The sequence below is a fragment of the Mastacembelus armatus genome, chromosome 4, assembly GCF_900324485.2.
Source record: "Mastacembelus armatus chromosome 4, fMasArm1.2, whole genome shotgun sequence".
Classification (NCBI taxonomy): Eukaryota; Metazoa; Chordata; class Actinopteri; order Synbranchiformes; family Mastacembelidae; genus Mastacembelus; species Mastacembelus armatus.
Window position 1 is genome coordinate 7,591,544 of NC_046636.1, and position 21,563 is coordinate 7,613,106.

At 39.8% G+C, this 21,563-nt stretch overlaps 2 protein-coding genes across 7 annotated transcripts in view; both read left to right on the forward strand.

The window, feature by feature from the left end:
* The first annotated feature begins 503 nt into the window (after positions 1-503).
* Positions 504-15,948, forward strand: fam163ab (family with sequence similarity 163 member Ab). 4 transcript variants are annotated; one of them, XM_026323781.2, is made up of 5 exons: positions 504-922; positions 12,419-12,519; positions 12,667-12,688; positions 13,057-13,171; positions 13,699-15,948. In XM_026323781.2, the coding sequence occupies exons 4-5, from the start codon at positions 13,079-13,081 to the stop codon at positions 14,095-14,097; spliced, it is 492 nt and encodes a 163-aa protein (XP_026179566.1). In that variant the 5' UTR covers positions 504-922; positions 12,419-12,519; positions 12,667-12,688; positions 13,057-13,078; the 3' UTR covers positions 14,098-15,948. The 4 variants fall into 4 exon arrangements, with proteins under 4 accessions (XP_026179566.1, XP_026179564.1, XP_026179565.1 ...); XM_026323779.2 differs by lacking the exon at positions 12,419-12,519 and having other exon boundaries at positions 507-922; XM_026323780.2 differs by lacking the exon at positions 504-922 and having other exon boundaries at positions 11,880-12,519.
* A 1,055-nt stretch (positions 15,949-17,003) lies between these two features.
* Positions 17,004-21,563, forward strand: part of rabgap1l (RAB GTPase activating protein 1-like) — an 88,336-nt gene continuing 83,776 nt past the window's right edge. For all 3 annotated transcript variants that reach the window (XM_026323036.1, XM_026323037.1, XM_026323038.1), the window contains exon 1: positions 17,004-17,132. The gene's annotated coding sequence lies outside the window, so the exon portion shown is untranslated. The remainder of the gene's footprint in view (positions 17,133-21,563) is intronic.

Here is a 21,563-nt window from a genome sequence, read left to right on the forward strand (position 1 = left end):
GGGGGGTGGGGGGTTACTGTAGCATTTATTTACTGTGTGCAGGACATAACCACATTACCCAGCCTCCTTCTCTAATGGGAACATCCCCCTAAAGACCATTGCTGTAATACTCAGGATGGATTCTTTAGCTTTATAGCTGTATGTGTCTGCAGTGAGGAGCAGTGACTTTAGAATTATTTCAGTGACATTTTCCTATTTTGTTAGATTGTCTTCATTTCTTCCTATTGTGGTGCACATTAGGAAGAAAGAGGTTATCCTCTGCCTTGCAATATATCATTGAATAAAGTATCAGTCACATTCCTTTTAGAATTTCCTTCCTGTTGAACCTCTTAATATATATTTTCCCTAATAATCATATATTTCCACATATATTTTTTTTTATAATGGCCTGTCCCTGTGAGGCGCATCCTGTGGTGCTGCTCCTCTCCTCCCACCGTCTCCTCCCTGCTCATCCAGCAGCGGACTCCGTCATTTCGCCTCTTCGTCTCTAACTTGTTGGATGTGTCCGTATGGTTGTCTGTGTTTTGTGAGGTTTGTTTTTGTCCACTCTGAGTTCCAAGAAGACCGTTCCTAAACGCGTTTTTACAGCTCACTTGCGCGTAAAAAGCGCCTTTCCCGAAGCGTCGTCCTCGTCCTGTATCTTTGTTCCTGTTGTCACACCGTGACTATGCTCCGTCTTTTTGGTGTCCTGTCTCTGCATCCGTCCTCCTGACCTCTAGTCTACGGTTCCCACAACAGGAGTGTTGTGTTTTCCCGGCGGCGTTGTGAGTGCGGGACTCCGGCGCATCCTCGGAGAAGTTCCGCCGCAGTCCCATGCACAGCGCTCCTCTGCTCTCCCGCTGTGATAAGGATGCTGGCGGCCTTTCATGGTCAAACTCCACAGGATTATCCTGAGTTGGACGGACGGACCATGTAACATCAGGTATGAAAAAAAGGGGGGACACGGTGACAGATCTTCGGTCCTTTAAATCCGAGGAAAGGTATTTTAAATTCCTGTCTATGGATTCAGCGGTTGTAGATGTGTCTTTGGCTCGGACCCTCAGTGGGAAGTGCTCCGTATTCAGTTACGGTGACCAACTATAAAATTTTTAATTGAACGTGAAAGGAGCCTTTAAGGCCTCCACAGGAGATGAAGTCACCGTGGGGCATCTTATAGCAGGACCTGGAGTCTTTAGGTTTGGCTGTCCTGTGATCTTCTTCCACACTGGTTCAGTCTAGTTAAGTCTGCTGCTGCTGCAAAGATTTTTTTGTTTAAAAAACGCCTTTTCTAATTGAAAATATAGAGAGTGAGGAAGTGACTGATGGGTCTGATGTTTATCTGTACTTATAGTCCTCATGATCATGAAATAGTTTGGACAGAGAGCTCAGTAAGGATCTTACACTTCTCTGAGTATTTAGACTGAATATTTTTGATCATGTATCACATGTCACAGCCTTTCAGCATGAAAAAAAAAAAACTATATTAAAAACTGCAGGTATCTCCCCCTCACTTTAGACGTCAAGACAAAAATAATCAGTAATTCTGGATTTAATTTTCTAGTAAATGTCTCTGCTTCATGGTGTGTGTGCTCTGTTGTGAGGCTGTATGTGTCGGTGTCACTGCATCTACTGTATTTGCAGTGAAGCTGGTGAGTAAACGGTACAGTAGTCATAACCAGTCTGAATTATTATAAAAAGTTGCATTGAAGACTGAAGACATAAGACTGTGACTTTTGATTTACACACAGGCAGATAAGTTCATGTGTAACATCCCATCACCGCTGCCAGGTTATATACAATGTGTGCCAGGCATCTAAAGTACAGTATGTGTCATGTATTGATTTCTCACATCAACAACTAGCAGCAGGTGCTGTGCAGCTCTGACCCATTTCTCACAGAGGAGGATGGAAAATACAGCTTCACTAAATAACTGTAGAGCAGCCTCTCTACATCCTTCAGTCTCCACCCAATCCCAAACACACACACACACACACACACACACACACACACATACACTTCTTAATTCCTCCACCTCCAGTGTCTGTGATACAACAGGAAATGGGCTGATTTCCCAGAGGAGTCTGCAGTCAGGACTGTCGCTGCTAACACAGCAGTAACAGACAAAATGTATTTAATACACAGGTTGTATAATAGTGTGTTGTCCCAACACTTCAAAACACTCTGGGAAAACACAACTAGCTGCTATCAACATTTGGTCTGTCAGTGCTAAGTTGTTCTGTCGCAGCTTCTCTGGCAGGGAAAATAAATATTTGATCATCTTCCTTTAATTTAGGAAACAGCTGCTTTATTAACCCAGCTCAATCTTCGTGGTTCATCACTGTTACTGCTGGGGGACCATTTCTGTCATTCATTTTGGTGATTGTCACACCAAAGTTAAAGGATCACTGAAAATATCTAACCTCTGAAATTGAATTTAAAATGTGAAATATGTTACACTCAAATTAAAGACTGAAGCTGGCTGGTCAGAATGAAGTAATTCAGTCAAGCACCTCTGGTTGATATTTTGCTGTTAAGCATGACCTACATACGGGTCAGTGTAGCAAGTGTCTTAGTGCGGCGGTGGGCCACCATGTGCCACCGGAACAGCTTCATTGTGCCTTGGCACTGATTCTGTTACTCTGCTGGCAGGATGAACACAAGTCCTTCAAATAAAAAAAATAAAAAAAACCTTTCCCTCATTTGATGTTTCCATGATGGAGGTAAAGGTGATCATTCAGATGTTCCAGTGATTGATTTGCAATGATCCTTCCCTATAAGGGGACAAGTGGACCCAACTATGCCAGCACATTGCCCCGTACAGCACCGGATCGCCTCAGTGTTGGCCTCAAGCTTTCAGTTTTGTTTTTTTTTTTTATAAAATCTTACATCTTGTCCACATAAGTTTGGCAAAGGAACATTTGAAGGTCAGTAGACTTTGCTGTGACACAAGACATGATGTAATTTAAAAAAAAACCTCTCCTGCCAAAAGATCTCAAGGTCCAACATCACCACGCCTGCTCTGGGTTGTGATAAATTTAAATCAACTCTTTTTTAATTAAAGTAAAACCACACTTAGTGTAGGAAAGGCCTGTGCAGCATATATTTAGTCTCTCTTGCTTCCTGGAAGCAGGGAACTGTACTTACTTTTGGTTGATAGACTCCCTTTAGTTGTAAAGCCCTGTCTCATTCCCTCCTACTCACACTCCATTCTATGTACTTTCTGGGACAACATGCATGGAAGAGTGTTTTTAAGTTGTGATAGTGGTGTGTATATCATGTGTTTATATGTGTCTGTTGGTTTCGGAGGAGAGTCTTAGATGAGCCCTGGGAAGGGGAAAGTGTTTCAGTGTTTCAGGAGTGGTGTGTAAATTATTAAAAAGCCCTCAAGGGGTTTTCTGGCTGCTGGATTGGTATTTGTTGACGTACAGTTGTGAGTACTCTGCGTGTACTGTAGTCACACGTTAAAGGCGAGATGAGCTGTGTCCAAACTGCACTGCAGCATTAACAGGACAAGAAAGTGAACTCCAGACCATCTCACTCTTAAGTTCTACAATGGCAAACCAGTAACATTTTTGACTAGGTCTGAATCTCCAGATGATGGCTGGTTACTGGCATGTCTAAGGTGTATTAAAATAAAGGCAAATGAATTAATAACAGATATAATTTGCTTTTAATTAAAGGTGCAATATGGAACCTGAAAAATATAGTGGCATCTAGTGGTGAGATTGCAGAATGCAATCTTCTGAGGTCCCCCTCACAGAATCACCTACCCGTTTCCAGGTCCAAGGGACGGTACAATGGTCATCTCCTTTAGAACAAAACACAATTCCCTGTCTAGAGCCCATGTTTGGTTTGTCCTTTCTGGGCTACTGTAAAAACATAGTGCCACAACACGGAAGAAGGGGACCAGCTGTAAGAAAATGCAACTGTTGGTGTTTTCCAGTGATTACACACTAATGACAGCATTTTCATAAATACTGTACCAAATTCCATTTCTGCTGATAGATCGCTGTAAACATTACACACTGAACCTTTAAGTGCAGCTGGCTGGCATAACAACACTTTACTTGTGGTGCTATGCGAGGCGCTGCGTGGCGTGTGGCTGTGAATGCAGTTCTGAAACTCAGCCAGACTGGGTGAGGATGAGGGCAGTGAGAGGAAGGCTTGTTGGCAGAGCTGGAGGCCTCTGGAACAGAAACACTGTTATCTGCTAACGTAGCTGTACTGCTGCTGGCTGCTGTATCCGTGGTGACTCATCAAAACCACACACACACACACACACACACACCCATGAACACTTAGAAACTCACTCTCAGACATAATCAGACTGGCAAACACACACACACTAAGACAACCTTAACATGATGCAATACTACCTGACATTTTCCTACTCACAAACAGTTAACAGTTAGGTATACACCTTGAGACACAAAAACAAATAATCCTCAAGCTACTGTACACACAAACACAAACAGACACATGGGAATGCACACACACACTGTACATACAATATCTTAAACATTTCCTCTAAATCATCAGTCAACTAAAATCTTCTAAAATTACTTTGAATTTCAAACCACAGATTCCCTTCTATAGACATTAATAAGATTAAATTCCTCCACCCTGAATCATTATGTAACAAAACAAACATTGGAATTATGAAAAAAAGCATCAATTGGTCCCTTTTGTCCTCGTTAAAGGAATAAAACTTTCCTAGCTATTAAAAACTTGGGAATTGGAGCTGAAGATCAATATCTGCTCGTATCCAGCCCTCCTGACCTTCTCACCCTTACTTTGACCACCTATTTCAACTTTAAATTGCCTCCAGTTTCCAGCCCAAACCTTTCCTGCTGAGAGAACTGTTGCTGTTCATGCACAGACCTTCCTTTTTCATCTTTATACATCTTCTTTCATGCAATTTCAGCCCTTTGTCATCACTACCCACTAGCTCCCCAACTTTGTTTTATTCATCATTATTTAAAATGTAGAACCGATCTTGTAGCAGCCCTCTTACGCAAGCATTGCGTGAAGCTTAGATCCAGCATTTACGCTTGCAAGTAAGCTGTTTTTTATTCTCTCACTTAGCTGCAATACAGTCCCTTGATCACCAACATATATGCACAGAATAGGCAAGAGTTAATAGGTCAGAGGTCACAGGAGCCAGATAAAACTGTTGTGACCTGAGGGAAACATGGAAGCAATATATATGAAAATATGTTCAATATGACTGTTGCATAACTGAGTTTAAACTGTAATTCTGCTAACGTCAAGACTTTTATACATTTATTGCAACATTTTCAATTATACATTTATTCATATGGTGTCCATTTCACTCAGCTCCTTTCCTAGTCAACACTTATCTCACTTAAAAATGTCCTATTAAACAACTGTGAATACAAGATATAACTGGTTGCTTTTGTGCCTATTACCAGAAAACTTTTTTTTTCCAATCACCTGGTTCTTAATATAAGTTCAATTTAATTTATATAGGTCTGATTTCTATCTAAAAAAAACAAGAACAATTTACTTCTGGGCCCAAGTAAATGCTTTAAGGATGACTCATAAGGTATGTCAGAAGTCACCAAGGTCATTCATTCATATGCGCAGACAGACTGAGTTTTAGATCAGTCCATGTGAAACAAGATATTAGAGAAATCACATTACTTCAAACCTTTTAAGATGAGTTTTGCCTTAAGCTGATTAGTCACACTGCTGTGCATGCAAAGATGGATGAGCAGGTCGAGCGTTTGTGCTGTGTGTATTACCCTGTTGTTGTTCTTTTTGTCTACATCATACTGGAGATTCAAAACATTTTCCAAGATGTGGGAAGATGATTTTTGTATTGACCAAATTGTGGTACCAGAAAACAACAGCCACACGCTTTCTAGTTGTCATCAATCTGTGTTTGTGTCTAAAAAGGCCCAGAGGAAACATTTGTAGCTGCATAATAATAGTTGTTATAGACATATCTTCAAAACAAATATTTATTTTTTGACAAATAACAGTAAATTATTGCAGTGACATAATGTATATGACTCATCAGTGACAGTCTGAACTATGGAAATAATTAGATGAGAGCCACAGCCTAACTAAAGCAGAAAGAGAGAGAGGGAGGAAATTTGAGTCTTTGTTTGTCCTGGGAGCATTTCCTCTTCTGTGTATCTGCCCGGCTGTTAGCAGGATGACACAGTGGATTCAGTTACCATCCTGTGAGCTGAAGGTCATAGGTTCAGGTTTTTGCACAGCCATGTGTTCAGATAGCCTTGAGCATCACACTGAAATTCATACCTACTCACTCACTGGCTGACTGATGGTTTGTTTTATGTAAATGTATTTTGACAGTTGAGGAAAAGGCTTGGCTGGGACCAAAGATTGGCCGGTATGTTACTGTTGCAGTATTTTGAATGTTTACAGTAAAATGCTACATTTGATACAGTATATAGATAGATAGATAGATAGATACTTTATTCATCCCCCATGGGGGAAATTCAGTATATATGTATGGGTTGAAAATATTGGACATAGTTCATCAGTCCACAGGCAAATGGTTAATTCTAAGTTAGATGTGGCAAAACAAGAATATCTACATTTCATTAACCTTGACATCTACTCTTTTATTTCTGAGTAAGGCATCGCTGCTGCCCTGCCTCCTTTCTGTTTGCCCTGCCACGTGTGGCTATGCTCCCTCACTTTATTAACTGTCACAGATAAAATGTCCATTGTGAATGTATGCTAATGTAATATTTGTGGTACATTACTCCTTCAAAGATAGAAGCTGGGCCATTTCATTACCTTTTATGAGAGTGCCGTGCTGACCAGCAGAATGGAGATACAGTAATTACAGTTTCTCCCTGCTGCCCGCTGCCCTATACTGGGGGTGTGTTTGGCAATGCTGCACTGCTGCCAAGCCTAAAAGAGAAGCTGGTGTATTGCAGGACAGCAGAGGAGGAGCTGAGGAGAATGAATCCTCTTCCAAACCTTGTAAAGCAAGGGGATGCAGAGCTGTAGGCATGTTTAATGTCAGGTCCTCTTCCTGCTGAAATTCTTTATTGTGAGTCTGTCTGCTCTGAATTGGATATAAATTAGCTAGAAAATCAATTCAAGCCTCCCAGTTTGAAGTGCAATCAAGTCTATGAAAGTTCTTTCAAAGCCAAATGGAATTTGACATTTAGCTTTGATTTTTTTTTTTTTTTTTTTTTAGTTTTATTTTTATTTTTTAAGAAATTACTGTGATTGAATATTTGCTTGCCTGTTTACCATAAACTGTCCTGTTTCCTAACCTGGTGCCTAATGCATGAGACCAACTAAGGGTAAATGACCACTGTGTTCTAATTCCATATACAGTATCTATACATATTTATCTAAGTAGGTTTTAAATGTGATGTGTAATTACTTTTTTTCCTACAAAAAGTTGTACATTCAGCATGTTGTAAACCTACTGCAAAACAGTTTGCAATAAAACGTGTCCAGTTAGTATATTGCATGGAGTTGAGACACAGCAGCAGTGGGTAAGTGTATACTTTAGAAGTGTAGTGTACTTTACATTGGTTTTATGGTATAACCACCTCTGGGAGTTTGAGCTTTAGCTTTAACCTGCAATGCTGCTCTCAGTGATGATGATACTTGATTCCATTTCCACAGAAGATCAGAAGATCGCTTTCAGTATTCAGCAAAATTTTCTTTGATATTGTTCATTTTGTGATATAAGGACACACACTGTATTTCTGCTCTGTTTTCCTATTCTTCCTGTTGTATACAACCCGTTTCCACTGTCAGGTGAGCAGTGGTGCTGGATAATGTTTAACCCAACTCAGAAAACATTTGCACCCACAATTCTGCTAAAACATGTTATCAGTATCCCACAGGTGTAGGCCTTGTTTGGACAGATCACTCAGGACGAAGCAGTAATGCAGCTTCATGTTTGCGGAGCACTGTTTTGGCCTGCTGAATTTGTCAGAATAGCCGTTGTAGCAGCAGCAGTAGCAATATAGCTTGTAGTAAAGGTGCTGTAGAGCCCAGAGAGGGCAGATGTCAGTTGGGAGACCCATAGAATATCTTGTGATAGTCTTTTATGGAAAGGGAGGAAATTGAATTTGACGTGTGTATAAAATTACAGATGGACTGTGATTAATGAATCTTTCACTTGGCATGTGAGTAAAGGTATTCACCACATCTTGAGTGTGTAGAAAGGCTGAATCAGGAGCTGGCAAGCTGGAGTGGAGTAGCCTGGGGAGCTGCATAACAACATAATGTACACCAGTCATAAATCTGTCAGCAGCATATACAGCATCAGAACACAGTCCAGACTGAAGAGAGAAGAAGACTGTCGTCCATTCTCGCTCTATCTTCACAGGGACAAAACCGTTTTACCACTTGTATTGATCATGTGCATGTTAGGGCCAAGAGGATCATTCTGGGGAGTGGTTCTTTAAATTCGTTATATTCTTTGTCCCAAATGACCTCAAGCAAAATTCAGTAATTGAACTAAAATGTTCAGTGTCATTAATCTCTAGTTACGGCCTACTGGGCCGTAACTACTGTGACAGCTTAGGATGGAAGATGTGATAATGATCGGTTCAGTTCCTGTACGTTCCACAGTACATGAAGAAGCTTTTCAAGGTTGCATAAGTCTTGTCCTCCTGGAACCCATGATTCCACTTTTGTAGTAAACAGTCTCTGGGAAAAAGAAATACCACAAATTCTGAAACCGACTGCCTAAATTGCAATTGCTTCACACCCACGCATGCAAACAAACAGATGCCCACGCTGGGCCACAACAGAGATGATAGAGAGAAGAAGCAGATAGAGGAAAGCCTTTGGAGTGCCAGATAACAGGATTAGACAAATTACATTTTAACTGTGAACATTAATCCCATTTGGATGTGCGACTTGTTTTCTCTGCTTACAATGGCTGCCATATAGCTGCAGAGTTTAAATGACAAACTGATGGTTTTCCTAAAATAATATGTGCTAGAATTTCTCATGAATTATTTCTGCAGTAGGTTGGCTTTGGATCTGAGCTGCTACCGCTGAGATCAACATCAGTAAGAGAAAAGATAGTTTAACAAGAAGCGTACGTTTAACAGGACAGCTCAGCATACATACAGATTTACACATTCCCACATATCCTCAATGAACTGAATTAACAATCTGAGAACAGAATGGGCATTGGAGGAGGGAAGTGTTTTTCACAACTTTGACGTCTAAGCTTCAATATTCAGGTTAGAGTAAATTTCAAAAGGCAGCCAACAATTTTCACTTCTGTCATTGGAATTTGTCAAGGCCATGAAACACACAGTCACATTTAATTAACGTGACCTACTGACTGGTAGTGTATTTCTCAAAATTGGAAATATGGGCGATATTTAGGCAGTTACAGTTGGTAAAAACCTTAGCATGTCCAAAGTGTCTTTCTGAGCAGTGCATTAATAGGATTCAGTTGCTTTTGATGAGCCAATGGGTTAAATTTTTTAATTTAACCATCCTTCATCTGTAATGAAAAATAAAAATTAATAAAACTTTTAACTTGTTACACACATTGTGTGACTCAAACCTGTGGCCTTTATGTTACACCTTGTAGTGTTTTGGAGGAGACTGATAAAAAGCTGACTGCTGGTTTGAGCAATTTAAGATTTAAGAATCAATCTTGTAAAAATCGTTGAGGGAAGTCAAGGTCTTTGAAGTGCTCCTGAAGACTGATGGCTGTGACTCCAAAAGGAGGACTCCATCAGAGTAGGAGGGCGAGAGACAGGTCATGAGATATTCTTTGTTCCCACAAAAAGGTTCAATTGTCTTAAAATCAGTAATCAGTGAGTATAAGACTAGATTCATTAAAAAATTGAAATGTGGGTATTTGGTGTGGAAACAGGCTACAGTAGCTCCAAACAGCTGAAGGCACAATAGAGGTTTGCATTCCTTATTTACACTTTCACACACAAGCACATCTGCCTCGCCCTCTTGATTTTGTATCGTTAAATTCTTTTAACTTTCAGTAAAAAAAAAAAAAAAAGCATAGTACATAAAATACATTAAAAAAAACACTTATACAAAAGATGATTCACAGGCAAAGCAGGAATCTCAACAGTGGTGGGTGGATGTAAAATGTATATTCTGCTTCAAGCTAAACTGTTACAGAGGAAAGCTGTTGGTAAAAAAGACCTACAGATTTCTTGCTCATTCATTATATTTCTGACATCTGAGAAATGAAGTCTGTGATGTGTCGCAGGAGCTCATGGAAGTCTAGAAACAAGCTGAGTGCCTCCCTGTGAATCCTTGAAGACCTGAGACCTGCTGTCTTTCTTAATACATTATACATGTCCAGTACTGGAAGAGCCCTGCTGCCTTAAATGTACTGGAATTAATTGGACATTGTATATGTTATAACACAGTATCAACTTTTATTTGCTATTGATTATTTAGTTATTACATGAAACTATGGTGCTTTATGTATGCTGAAATGAAGTGCAATGTAGATTGTGCTGTCTGTTCTAATAGATGTGTTATTGGGACGTCCTGATTTATTTGCTAATGCATGAGTACATGTTTGCCTTTGTGCATACGGCATATGTACATTGTGTGTGTGTGTGTGTGTGTGTGTGTGTGAGAGACAGAGAGAACGAGCGAATCTTATCAGTAAACAGGGCTCTTCAGGCAACGTAGGGGATTGAGGGCCACTCTAATCTGGACCCAATGGTGACTGATCCTTTTTTCTTTCTGTCAGTGCTCAGCATGTGTCTGTGAATGTGTTTCTGCTGATGCAGATGTAGTTTGTCAAATGAAGTAAACTCACATTAATCTAACCAACACATTTGTCTCAACGTGCTTGCAATGCAACATGTAAACAGGAAGAAAAAGGATGACATGGGACATGATGACAGCAGTAACTCCATTTCCATTTCCTCCTTGCAGCACAAGTGACTGTGCTGGAATTAATTATGAAAATAGTTTGGTGTACTGAGTCTGCATTGCAGCCACCGGAGGGCTATGATGAATGATGTTAGATGTTAAGAGGAATCTGTAAGCCGTCATCTTGTTTGGTCTCCACAAATAATTGAAGGCCAGTGTACTTTCTGACAGAAACATGGTTTATGAGCTCGGTGCCAGTGTATGATTCAGATCACTGCCTTTGTGACCAGCACTGGCTTGTCATCTTCTCAGTTAGAACGTGACAGCACTTCCACCTCACATCTTTTTAATGTTGAAAAAATTCTCAGTTTGATCAAATTAAATTCCATCATCCTGTCGGGATGCTCAGTATCATCTTGGGAGTTATCTTGTAATGCAGTTTGGCTTTTGTTGTTTGCTGCATATGTGAAAGAAGTGAAACAGTACAAAGCTTTATGTGGCTTTTGTAGCAGCTGCAAGAAATCGGACTAATCCCTTGAGTCAGCATTTGTTGGGTCTGAAGTTTAAAGGTGGAAAAAAAAAATACATCAACTCTGTAGCCCACATCCCATCTCAGCTTGAGGTTAATTGAAGGATTCCTTGTTACAATAAGGAAAAATACATAGAATTAAAACAACAATATCTGTAGGTTTGCCAGAGCTGCTGTAATCCACAGAAACAGTGGAGCAGTTTTCTGAAATGTGTCCTGTGTTTTACACTGCTAAAAATACAGCCGTGACCCGTGACCCTCCCAACTGTGCAGATATTAATATATTTCCACAGAAGGCACCACATGTTTACCATACATCCAACTAATCTCAAATGCAGTGCACAGAGTCATGTGCTCTGGATGAGGCCCAATCTCATCAGTCCGCCTAATTAATTAAGTCTGGACTTCACTGACACTATGCACCATGATGCACTGGCAGGAATCATCTGTCACATCACATGTACAGGAAAATATAATGCACACACAGAGAGATCAGTTCGTTCAGACATTAAACAGCAGGAATCATAATTGACATTCTCATCTTTTCTTTTCCATTTGTTTTTATCCTCTGTCTGAGTAATTAAAATCCCTCCACCTTCTGGAACCCAATCAAGGATTTGATATGTTTTTATCAGCAAGAATAGATTTGACTTCAGCTGGACAAGCCTCAGCCTGCAGATTAAACCCCTAACCAACTGAGCCCCTCGCCACTAAATCACTTTTACTGCTGTTCTCTCATGAAGCTGCATGTGCATGTGTTTCTGATTGTGTTTGTGTGTATTTGAGTGTGGACAAGACAGACAAAGAGAGAGAAACAGTGGGACACAGTAGTGGGGAAAACATGTATGTATGCATATTAATAAGCCTGATTTTTAAAGTAAATCTTTGTTTCTTTTCTGGCTTCAAAAAGTTTCCAATTCCCTCCATTGCTTTGAGACAATTTTCTTTTCTCTTAGTGCCACCTTGTGGAAAAAAATGTGTATAAAAGATTCTTCAATTAAACTGTTAAAACTTCTCATTTCCTATTTCCCTTTCTCACTCCTTCCTTCCCTCCTCTCTCCTCAGTGATGTTTATACAGTGTGGTTATCCAGTGGCGAGACCTCTCACCTTTGACATCTGATTTGACTTCTCTTCACTTTTACAACCCACTAAACACTCTTCTGATGTAAGTCTATCTATCTATCTATCTATCTATCTATCTATCTATCTATCTATCTATCTATCTATCTATCTATCTATCTATCTATCTATCTATCTATGTGACATTTAATATATATTAATATAATCGCCCCTTTTATTTTTCTCTTTTCAGGTGTTAAGCAACTTTGCTGAACGTGAGTATAACAATTATTATAATCAGGTTTATTCTATAAGGTTTATGCCATCACCCAAATAAACTTTCATTTTGTTTTGTTAAAGGTTTTACAGTGTGTTAGTGAAGCAAAATTCTTTGTTATATGTTACATTTTCAAAATAAAGTTGCCCTTTTTATCATAATATATGCCTGTATTTAATTCATTTACTGTGTGTTCTCTATTTTCTCCATTTACAGTAATGACATTTGGAGTTGGCTTTATTACTATAAATATATTCCAGAAGATTGTCTCTGTGTTTAAACACTGACCTTTGTGTGATCTGATTAAACTTTAAATCTTTTAAATAGCCTCTTGTTGATGATAATCATGTCGTGTTTCTGTGTCAGAGTTTGATGGAGAGCTGGTCGGATGACAGCTGGAACTGTTGTCATAACCGGAGGAATACTGGCCACGGTGATACTTCTGTGTATCATAGCTGTGCTCTGTTACTGTAGACTCCAGGTAAGCCTCTGTGTAAGTGTGTGCAAACCCCACTTTCTTACACACAGTGGCTATTTCCTTCATTGCTTACTTGCTCTTTATTTTTGTTTATTCTTCTTTGTTTTTTTGGTTTTCTCTATCAACATTAGCTCGTCACAATATATTATATTATTCTTAAAATATATGCTGATGGAAATGGAATGGAGACTATAGCATGTTCATTTTACCATGCTTAAATATTTTCAACAATTCACAAACCACTGTGTGCACAACTATAACATCTCCACGTCATGTGACGCCACGTGCTAAGTTTGCATTGTTGCCGAAATGTGAAAGAAACTGATACCAGTAAAAGGACATTAAGTATTTGTTTAGAATCAAATAAATGGCACAATAAATTATTAAATTCCTATATATTGTTTGTACTGGAAACAGTTGCTCTCACCCTATTTTCAGATTTCCTCAGTACTTTAGGATAAAACTCATAGTGATCTTGTTGTAGACCTGTAGCCTATTTGTGTTGAAAAACTGATTTTGTCTTTCTCTAGTACTATTGCTGTAAGAAGAATGGGTCTGACAGTGGCTCCATCTCTCAGCAACATTTTACCTGCAATGCCTGCAGTGTCACTGGCCTGGATGGGTCGTTTGTCACCCCATTGTCGCTGTCTCCTCCGGAGACATCCAGATCCTCTGACCTCACCAAATCCACAGGGGGGCGCCGCAGCTACTGCCCTAACTGCTCCCACTATAACTCACCCTTCTACATCCGTACCACAGATGAGATGCGCAATGGTGGTGAGCGCGTCACCTACATGCCCACACACTATGAGAACCAGGCGCTGGCGATGCCGCTGCCCGCTGTCCGAGGCTCCCTGCTGAGAGACACTCTGCGAGGCCGGCCTCCTGATTTCTACACCAACACCCGAGCCATCAGTACTGAGGTGTGACCACCCCAAATCCCCCCAACACCACCTGTAAACACACTCCTCTCTTCACTTATACACACACACACACACCAGCACCTCCACTAACAAGAACACAAAAATATGTTTAACACCTACAGCAGCTGCCAGTGAGGGTCTCCTGGATAAAGAACCACACTTTGTGGAAGTCACATTATTACATTTATTTATAGTTTGGGATTTTTGGGAGGGATTTAATTGATGATACTGGTCAGGAGTAAGCAAGGATAATTTTCCAACCTAGTTCCTCACTTTATGCCCTCAAATTTTAATGTTCATGTTTATGAAGATAGTAATCATATAACTGACGGTAGTTAAAACTGTAGTTGTAAAATGTCTTGTAAGGAAATGTCCCTTTATGCTCGCAACATGAAGGGTATGGTTGTGCACTGTCTGTTGACTGTTACTGTGTCTTTACAAACTGAGGGCTAACTTAGATTATCAAAGGATTCCCCTTGCTACATGTTTTACCAATGACTGCCAAAAAGATAAAAAAGCAGTATGATGAAGTGTGTAGCTAATATGTAGTTTGTCAAATAGAAGCAATTGAAAATAAGCCGAATGGAGACCGAAAAACAGCTGGAAAAGCTACAAGGGCAAAAGAAGGAAAAGTTCCCATCTGTAAAGTTTCTGGATATCTGGAAGAATGTTAGAATAACAGGAAAGGTGCAAGAGGGCAAATGACTGGAGCTTTCTCTATGCAAGCTGTCTGGCAATCTACTGCATCGCCAGCCACCTCCTCTAAGCAGCTCTCACAACTTTATTAGTGGAATATCATCAGTACTGTGGACACCCAGTGAGATATTACGATGCTGCACATGTAGATGGCCCTACAACCATTTAAAACTGGATCAAGCATACAGTAGTTCAAAGCCTCATGTATTGCCGGGTCCAAAGTGGAACCTCTAGCTTCTCCCCAGATGTGTAAACCTGTGAGCAAGCAAAGATGCCTGAGCCCTTGAAAGCAAAAGCTTGAAATGAACTGAGTGAATTTCTCTTTGCTGACAGTGATGCAAAAAGTTTAAAATGTAAATATCGACCAGAAAGCAATGAAAGCATCTCTTCATCCTTTTGTGTTCCTGACGCTGAGAGGTGCGCCCTGGGATTTGAACATGGTGTAACTTAAATGAGTGTGTGATTTACTAATTTGTGCTATTTTGTCTACACACCCCTGTACTACTCTCATGTTGAATCTTTGAAATTACATTTTTTTTTTCATGTTTTTTGTTACATTGTAAGGGAGTGAAAATGCACATTTATGTGACTGAAAACACTGCTCATTTTCTACATGACACCTACACAGCATTGCTTGCCATACACAATAATATTTTATGTGATGTTTGTCTTTATATTCCTTTGTACAGAAGGAATCGGTGAGGCTGACCAAGCAGTGCAAGAAACCTCAAGGACTTGCATATGGTGTGTTATGAAGGATATTTTTTTAGGCATTTTATTTGGGCAGAGTTGCTGTAGTGTTGCCATTCGATCATTAAACAAAATGCCCTCCCAAACCTCTTTTAAGCACTGCATCTAACCTAACTGAAATTTGTTGAGCAGCTAATTAACTTATTTCTCAGTTACATTTTTATTGGGCTTAAATAGCTCCCAATTGCAGTGCTGTTGAAACTTCTCAAGACAGTTTTACACTGAAGTGCAACATTTTTTTTTTTTTTTTTTTAAGAAAACTGGTACCACAGTTAAGGATTCATTGTCATCATTCACTTATTTTGGGATTGTATTAACTGTCTATTTTACTACTTACCTAACTGGTTATGTTTGAACATAGAAAAACATAATTTTTAGAAATGTGGTCAAAACAGTAATCATACATGATATCTACAGAAACAGTAATATTTGACAGTGTTAACTTTTGACAATTAAAGATTTGTAACTGATTGAAATGGCTCTTTTTGTGATCATAGACTGTGTACACACACACACACACCACACACACAAATGGAAATTTCATTACAATGTTAAAGTAATGTTAAAGAAGGAAGCTAAAGTTGTCTGCAACGATTCAGTTATAAACTCTGAGGCCAGTGGAAGCACTAAAGGATAAAATCAAGGACACAAACATAAGCTTTAATAGGTTTTTGTACTTTTCCTATGTGTTCATCCAATAAGATGCACTAAGGTGGAGCCCTGAAATGATGTTGCCTGACAGAGAAGTAATGTTTCCAAAAAAACAAACAAACCAAAAAAAAAACCCCAAAACTTTATAGTACTGAAATGCAGTACTATAGTACTTACATAAAAGTTTTAGGTGCTTAAAATGTTTAAATTCTTTTTGAGTATACAGTACCATCAGAGAGTCCAAGATCAGGCCCAGATTCAGTCAGTGACCTCAAACCTCAAATTTATAGCCAGAGACTTGAAGAACTATCTTCAGTGGCAAGAAGAACAAGGAAGTCCTGGAGCAGATGGTGCAGCCCCTTGACAGAGACCATATCTCATCATCATGCTGTCAGTCTGGGATTACCTGAAGAGACAGAAGACAAGGAGCCACTCTACAGCCACAGAGGAACTGTGGCAAGTTCTCCAAGATGCTTAGAATAACCTGTCAGTACTGGTACTACAAGTGTACAGCACCCTTGAATGGGTGCTGTTTTAATGCAAAGGCACATTCAATATTGACCTGATTGAATTTTTTTTTTCTGTCAATTGCATTCTGTATGAAATTAAGTCACAAATAAAATCGACTTGTGCATTATTTTTGAAAGCATCCTTACTTAACTCTAGTGCCTAGAATATTTGCATTGGATATGTGTGTGTGTGTTTGCATATAGCAGAACTGACGTGGTACAATAACATTCCTTAATAGTGGTTAGGCGACTGTGCAATGGCTATAATATTGATCCTTCGAGTGAGCAAGAGAGGAGTACAACGCATGCGTTGCAAGCATTCCATACCGAAAGGCGTGTCTTGAAACTCCCGAGTGATTCATCTTCCCAAACACACACGATCTTCGCTGCAACTCTTGTGACAGCTAGCAAGCAACTCTCCAACGCTCTAAACAAGTAAGTTGACAGCCCGATTATCAACACATGAGTTTGATTTGCTGTCGCGTTTGCATGTAGGGATCAAAGAAATGTTGTTTTCTTTCTTCGCTCTTGTTGTTTTTCCTCGGGAACCGGGGCGGGGTGTTGCTGAGAGAGCTCGCTCCTTCAGAGCTCCAACTGTTGTGGACTTCGAGCTGGTTAGCTAAAGTTAGCTTTAGCTCGCAGGTTTTAGCCTGGCACGCATTGGTACTTCCTGCTTAGCCTGCGTTTACCTGCTCCGACAGCTCGTTGTCTTACTTGTCTACAGGTCTTCTTGGGACATACCCCTTTTAATTTTGCGGCGGCGAGGATGAGGCTGTGCCCGGAGAAGTTCGCTTGTTGCTAGCTAATCTGAGGCTTGCCTGTGTTTCTGTGTATTGTTTGTGTTCGCTGCACTGAGAGGACTCGCTACGCTTTACGAGTCAAATGTCTGCTTTATCACTCTGACAAGGCGTGTCTGACAGATGTTTCCACTTTCAGTTCACCTGCTAACTGTCCATTAAGCTGCTGTTCATAGGGGGAAAGGCTGCCTTGCAAAGCTAGCCTGCTACTGATGCTGTGCTGTGAGATTGTGTGATGTGCTCCATCAAGGCCTGCAGACAGCAAGCAGAGTGACACTCACATTTTACTGCAGCAATTTATGGAAAATCCACCCTGGCAGAGAATATGACAGTGTTTTTACAAAGCCATTATATCCAAACACTGGCAACTCAGCTGGAGATAGCACCATCTGGGTTAATGAGTCCATTAGATGATTCTTAATGGACACATTTACATGGTTTACTGTAGCTTGTCTCATTGAGTTTTATTTGACTGGGGGACTTACTGATGTATAGTATGTAATGTACCCATAGCTTCTCTCAGTAGCATCACTGTAGCTGCTGTCTGTAGATCAGCTCCAAGGTTTGATTACATCATAAGTACAGTCTGTGTCATTGTCGGTCAACTGAAGGAGAGACTTGAGACTTCAAAATCACAAGCTTTAATTGAAGTAGAGCTGGTCACGGACACAGAAATATTACATTGCTTTTGACCTTCAAGTTGATAGATGTTGTGATATTAGATATTGATGTGTGTCAACATTTTGGACATTTTGGGGGCTTTTTTGTTTTTTTTTGTTTTTTTTTAAGAACGCAACAGACATCAGAAGACACTGTGGCTCCCTGTATACTGTCAATAAATATTAAAGAAGGTTATGGTGACATACTGTTTTTCTTTATCGGAAGTCATGAATGCATTGTCACGCTCGCACCATGATCAAAGAAAAAAAGGAAGTGATGTGGAAATTGTCAATAAATTGAAAAAACTTAAACTACTTTACAGTCTTATTGCTATGGGTGCCTGTGCCTGTTCCACAGTATTATATGTTTGTGATATGAAGTTGCATAATCTTCACAGAGATTGCTTTATATTTTCCTATTTTGAAAAGATGTTTATATAGTTATAGCCTTTAGTTTGATGTGTTATGAAATAAAGCTTAGTTTGGGCACTGTCTTGGCAGTGTAAACTGACATGAAAAGAAATAATACTAACATGGTTAACTGGCAGTAGAGTGGTTCTGCAGGTAATAAATAGTAGGGAAATTTTGCAGGTCAGGGTTTAGTATTGGCATGAAACCAAAGTGGCTTTTAGTTGCGAGGTGTTTCCTTGGCATGAAAAAGCTTCTTTATAAAGTATTACTCAACCAAATTAACTAACCGGTATGTCAGGAATAATTAGCCTAGGTTTCACAAGATATACTGTGGGTCCACAGTTAGTATGTGTGGTGGTCTGTTGCTCCTGTGCTGTAGAGTGTGTCATAAAGGCTGTCACAATGGTGCGCTTCATTCATGATGGTCGTCATGCTGTTGAATCTACATCGAACAGTCAGTATGAAAATAACTTGTACAGCTTTAGACCTAACAGGAAGTGATACAGTGGCAGGTGTTAGGTATCGTCGGAAGGCAAACACTTTTGTGTTCACTGAGCCTCAAAGTGGGTTTCAGTCTGTTTGTCTCTGTGGGACTGTGTGAAGTCACCTGGCTTGATCGTGTTGACATTGACTGAGGTTACTTGTAACATGATGTGTGATGGATTCTTTTGCATGAAAGGGTGTACAGGAACATTAATGCCTGCAGGAAAATTAACTCCCAATGCTGCCAGTGCTAATGTCACACCCTAATCCCACTACCTAGTTACCCACCCAGACACTAATGACACCATTGTAACAGATTGCCTGTTAATATATGGGATTTTAACTGCATCACAGTGAGAGTACACCAAGAATAAATAGCTGAAAACAGGTAAGACTGAAAACCTCACTTGATGATGTTCAAGCGGATACTGTTAGTATAATCAGTCTTAGCCTAACCCTGGCACTGTTATTATCTCCTGTACCTATTGAACAGGTTTGCCATACTGCAATGACAGGTCTGTTCAGTGTGTTTATGCTTCATAATCACCTTGTTGAGTGGGAAGCAGGAAAGCTGCTGTCAGCTGGTTCAGGTTGGGCAACTCCATCTGTTTTCTTCACAGTACACTGACACATGTTCAGAGAATGGATTAAAGTAGAATGAGCCACCCATAAGCCAGAAGAGACACCAGAACAAATACATCCATCACCTATTACCAGCTGAAAGGACGATGGCAAGAAGGAAGTGTTCCATCACCAAAACCTACACTGTAGTCGCAGAAGTTACATCACGCCTGCGTCTTTCACTCAAGGTCATAAAATGTATAAAGCTTCCATTAGGTGTGACCAGGTTAGATAAAGTCAAACCTCATACATGGAGGTCCACAAGCTCTCTGACTCTCATAACAGAGATTATGCAGTGTGACATGGAGGAAGAAAGGGATCCAGGGAGTCCGATGACGATGCAGCAGATTGGGAAAAGCAAGACATTCCCCATCCATGGCCGTATTTAAAAGAACTGTTAGATGTTTTAGGCTCCAAGAATGATTCATGATGAATGCGTTGGGTTTTGTTCCCCATACCAGCACTGTGCAGGTTGTTAATAAAGGAGAGGAATTTCCTGTTTTTTGTGTCAAGCTTTTTTAGTTTTGTGGAGTTATCAAAAGATGTATTGTGTATCAATGACAGCAAAAAAAGATTACTTTTTCCTTAAGTACATTTCAGACCTACAATTAAATTTCTAAACAGGCAGTGGTGTAGGAAGGCTGCCAATTGGGACTGTGCTGGAGCAGGCTGGTAAAATAACTGGGTGCTAATTTGCTACCACATTTAATGTTTTCACAGCCAAAGAGCCTGAAATGTGCCACCTGGCAACTGGTGGATGCCTGTAAATTTACTCTTCAGTGGATAAAGTCACCTACCACATTTTAATCTACTAGTTTCAACTTAGCATTTCAAAAGCCCTGGTTACAATGAATCCATTTGCTTCATTTTCTTTTGCTGCTAAAATGCATTTTAATGTGTTTTATGGTGTATCTTTTTTACATTCTGTGTTGCATCTTGCCTTTCTCTATCATTGTAGGTGTGTACGCCAGAAGAAGAGATGTGTGATTCAGTGTAACCATAGCTAACTTTTGCTCTAATTATACTTTCCCAGCATGCCTAGTTATTATCTATTCATTGCAGCTTTGTCCAGCTAAGTGACTCAGTGGCAATATTTGCTTTTGATTCACATGTAATTGAAAAAAAAGAAAAAAAAGTGTTCGGGGCACATGACTCTCTTGCTTTCCACATGTATGTTTGTGTGTGCATGTGTGTAGAAATATAATTTGCCAGGGGTTAAGTGTGTTTGAATGGCTTCTGTGTGCATATAGTCATGTCACTGTGAGTGAATGAATGCCCCCTTCATGCATTGTTCCTGATGTTCCTGTTTGTGTGTCTATGTGGATGCTCTTCCAGTAACCCCAGTAAATTGATTAAAATAAAATAAATCTGTAGAAGTCCTCATAGTAGTAGTGCCTTTGGATTCATGCATCTTGAGCTGCAAGACATTTTTATTATTTAGAAATGAATGTTTGCTTTGCTTATGTTTTCAGTTATGTTTATTATATATTAATGTGCCTATTTTTTTCTCTGTGAACTGATAATTTGTTGCATAAAATTCAAGAAAATATTTAAAATTCCATTTTTTTTTTTCATATACTGAACGTATTATTTATCTGTGCTTACTTGCATGAATGCAACTAGCTTTGCATGAAGCAATGAATGCGCCAGAGAATGGGACATACCAACAGGCTCTCTCTTTTTTTTTTTTTTTTTAGTGAAAAAGTGGGTTTCACTTTCAGATTTGTGTCACAGTTTTGGTGTGGAAGGGACAGCTCTGAGCAGGGGGGCTAAGTTATGTGGTTGCAGTATGTTCTGCAATTTGCATGTTAAGGAGAGAACAGATTGGTTCATGACTCAATCAAGCAATATAGCAGATATGAGGTTAGGTTTACGAAGTGCCCTTACTTCAGAAC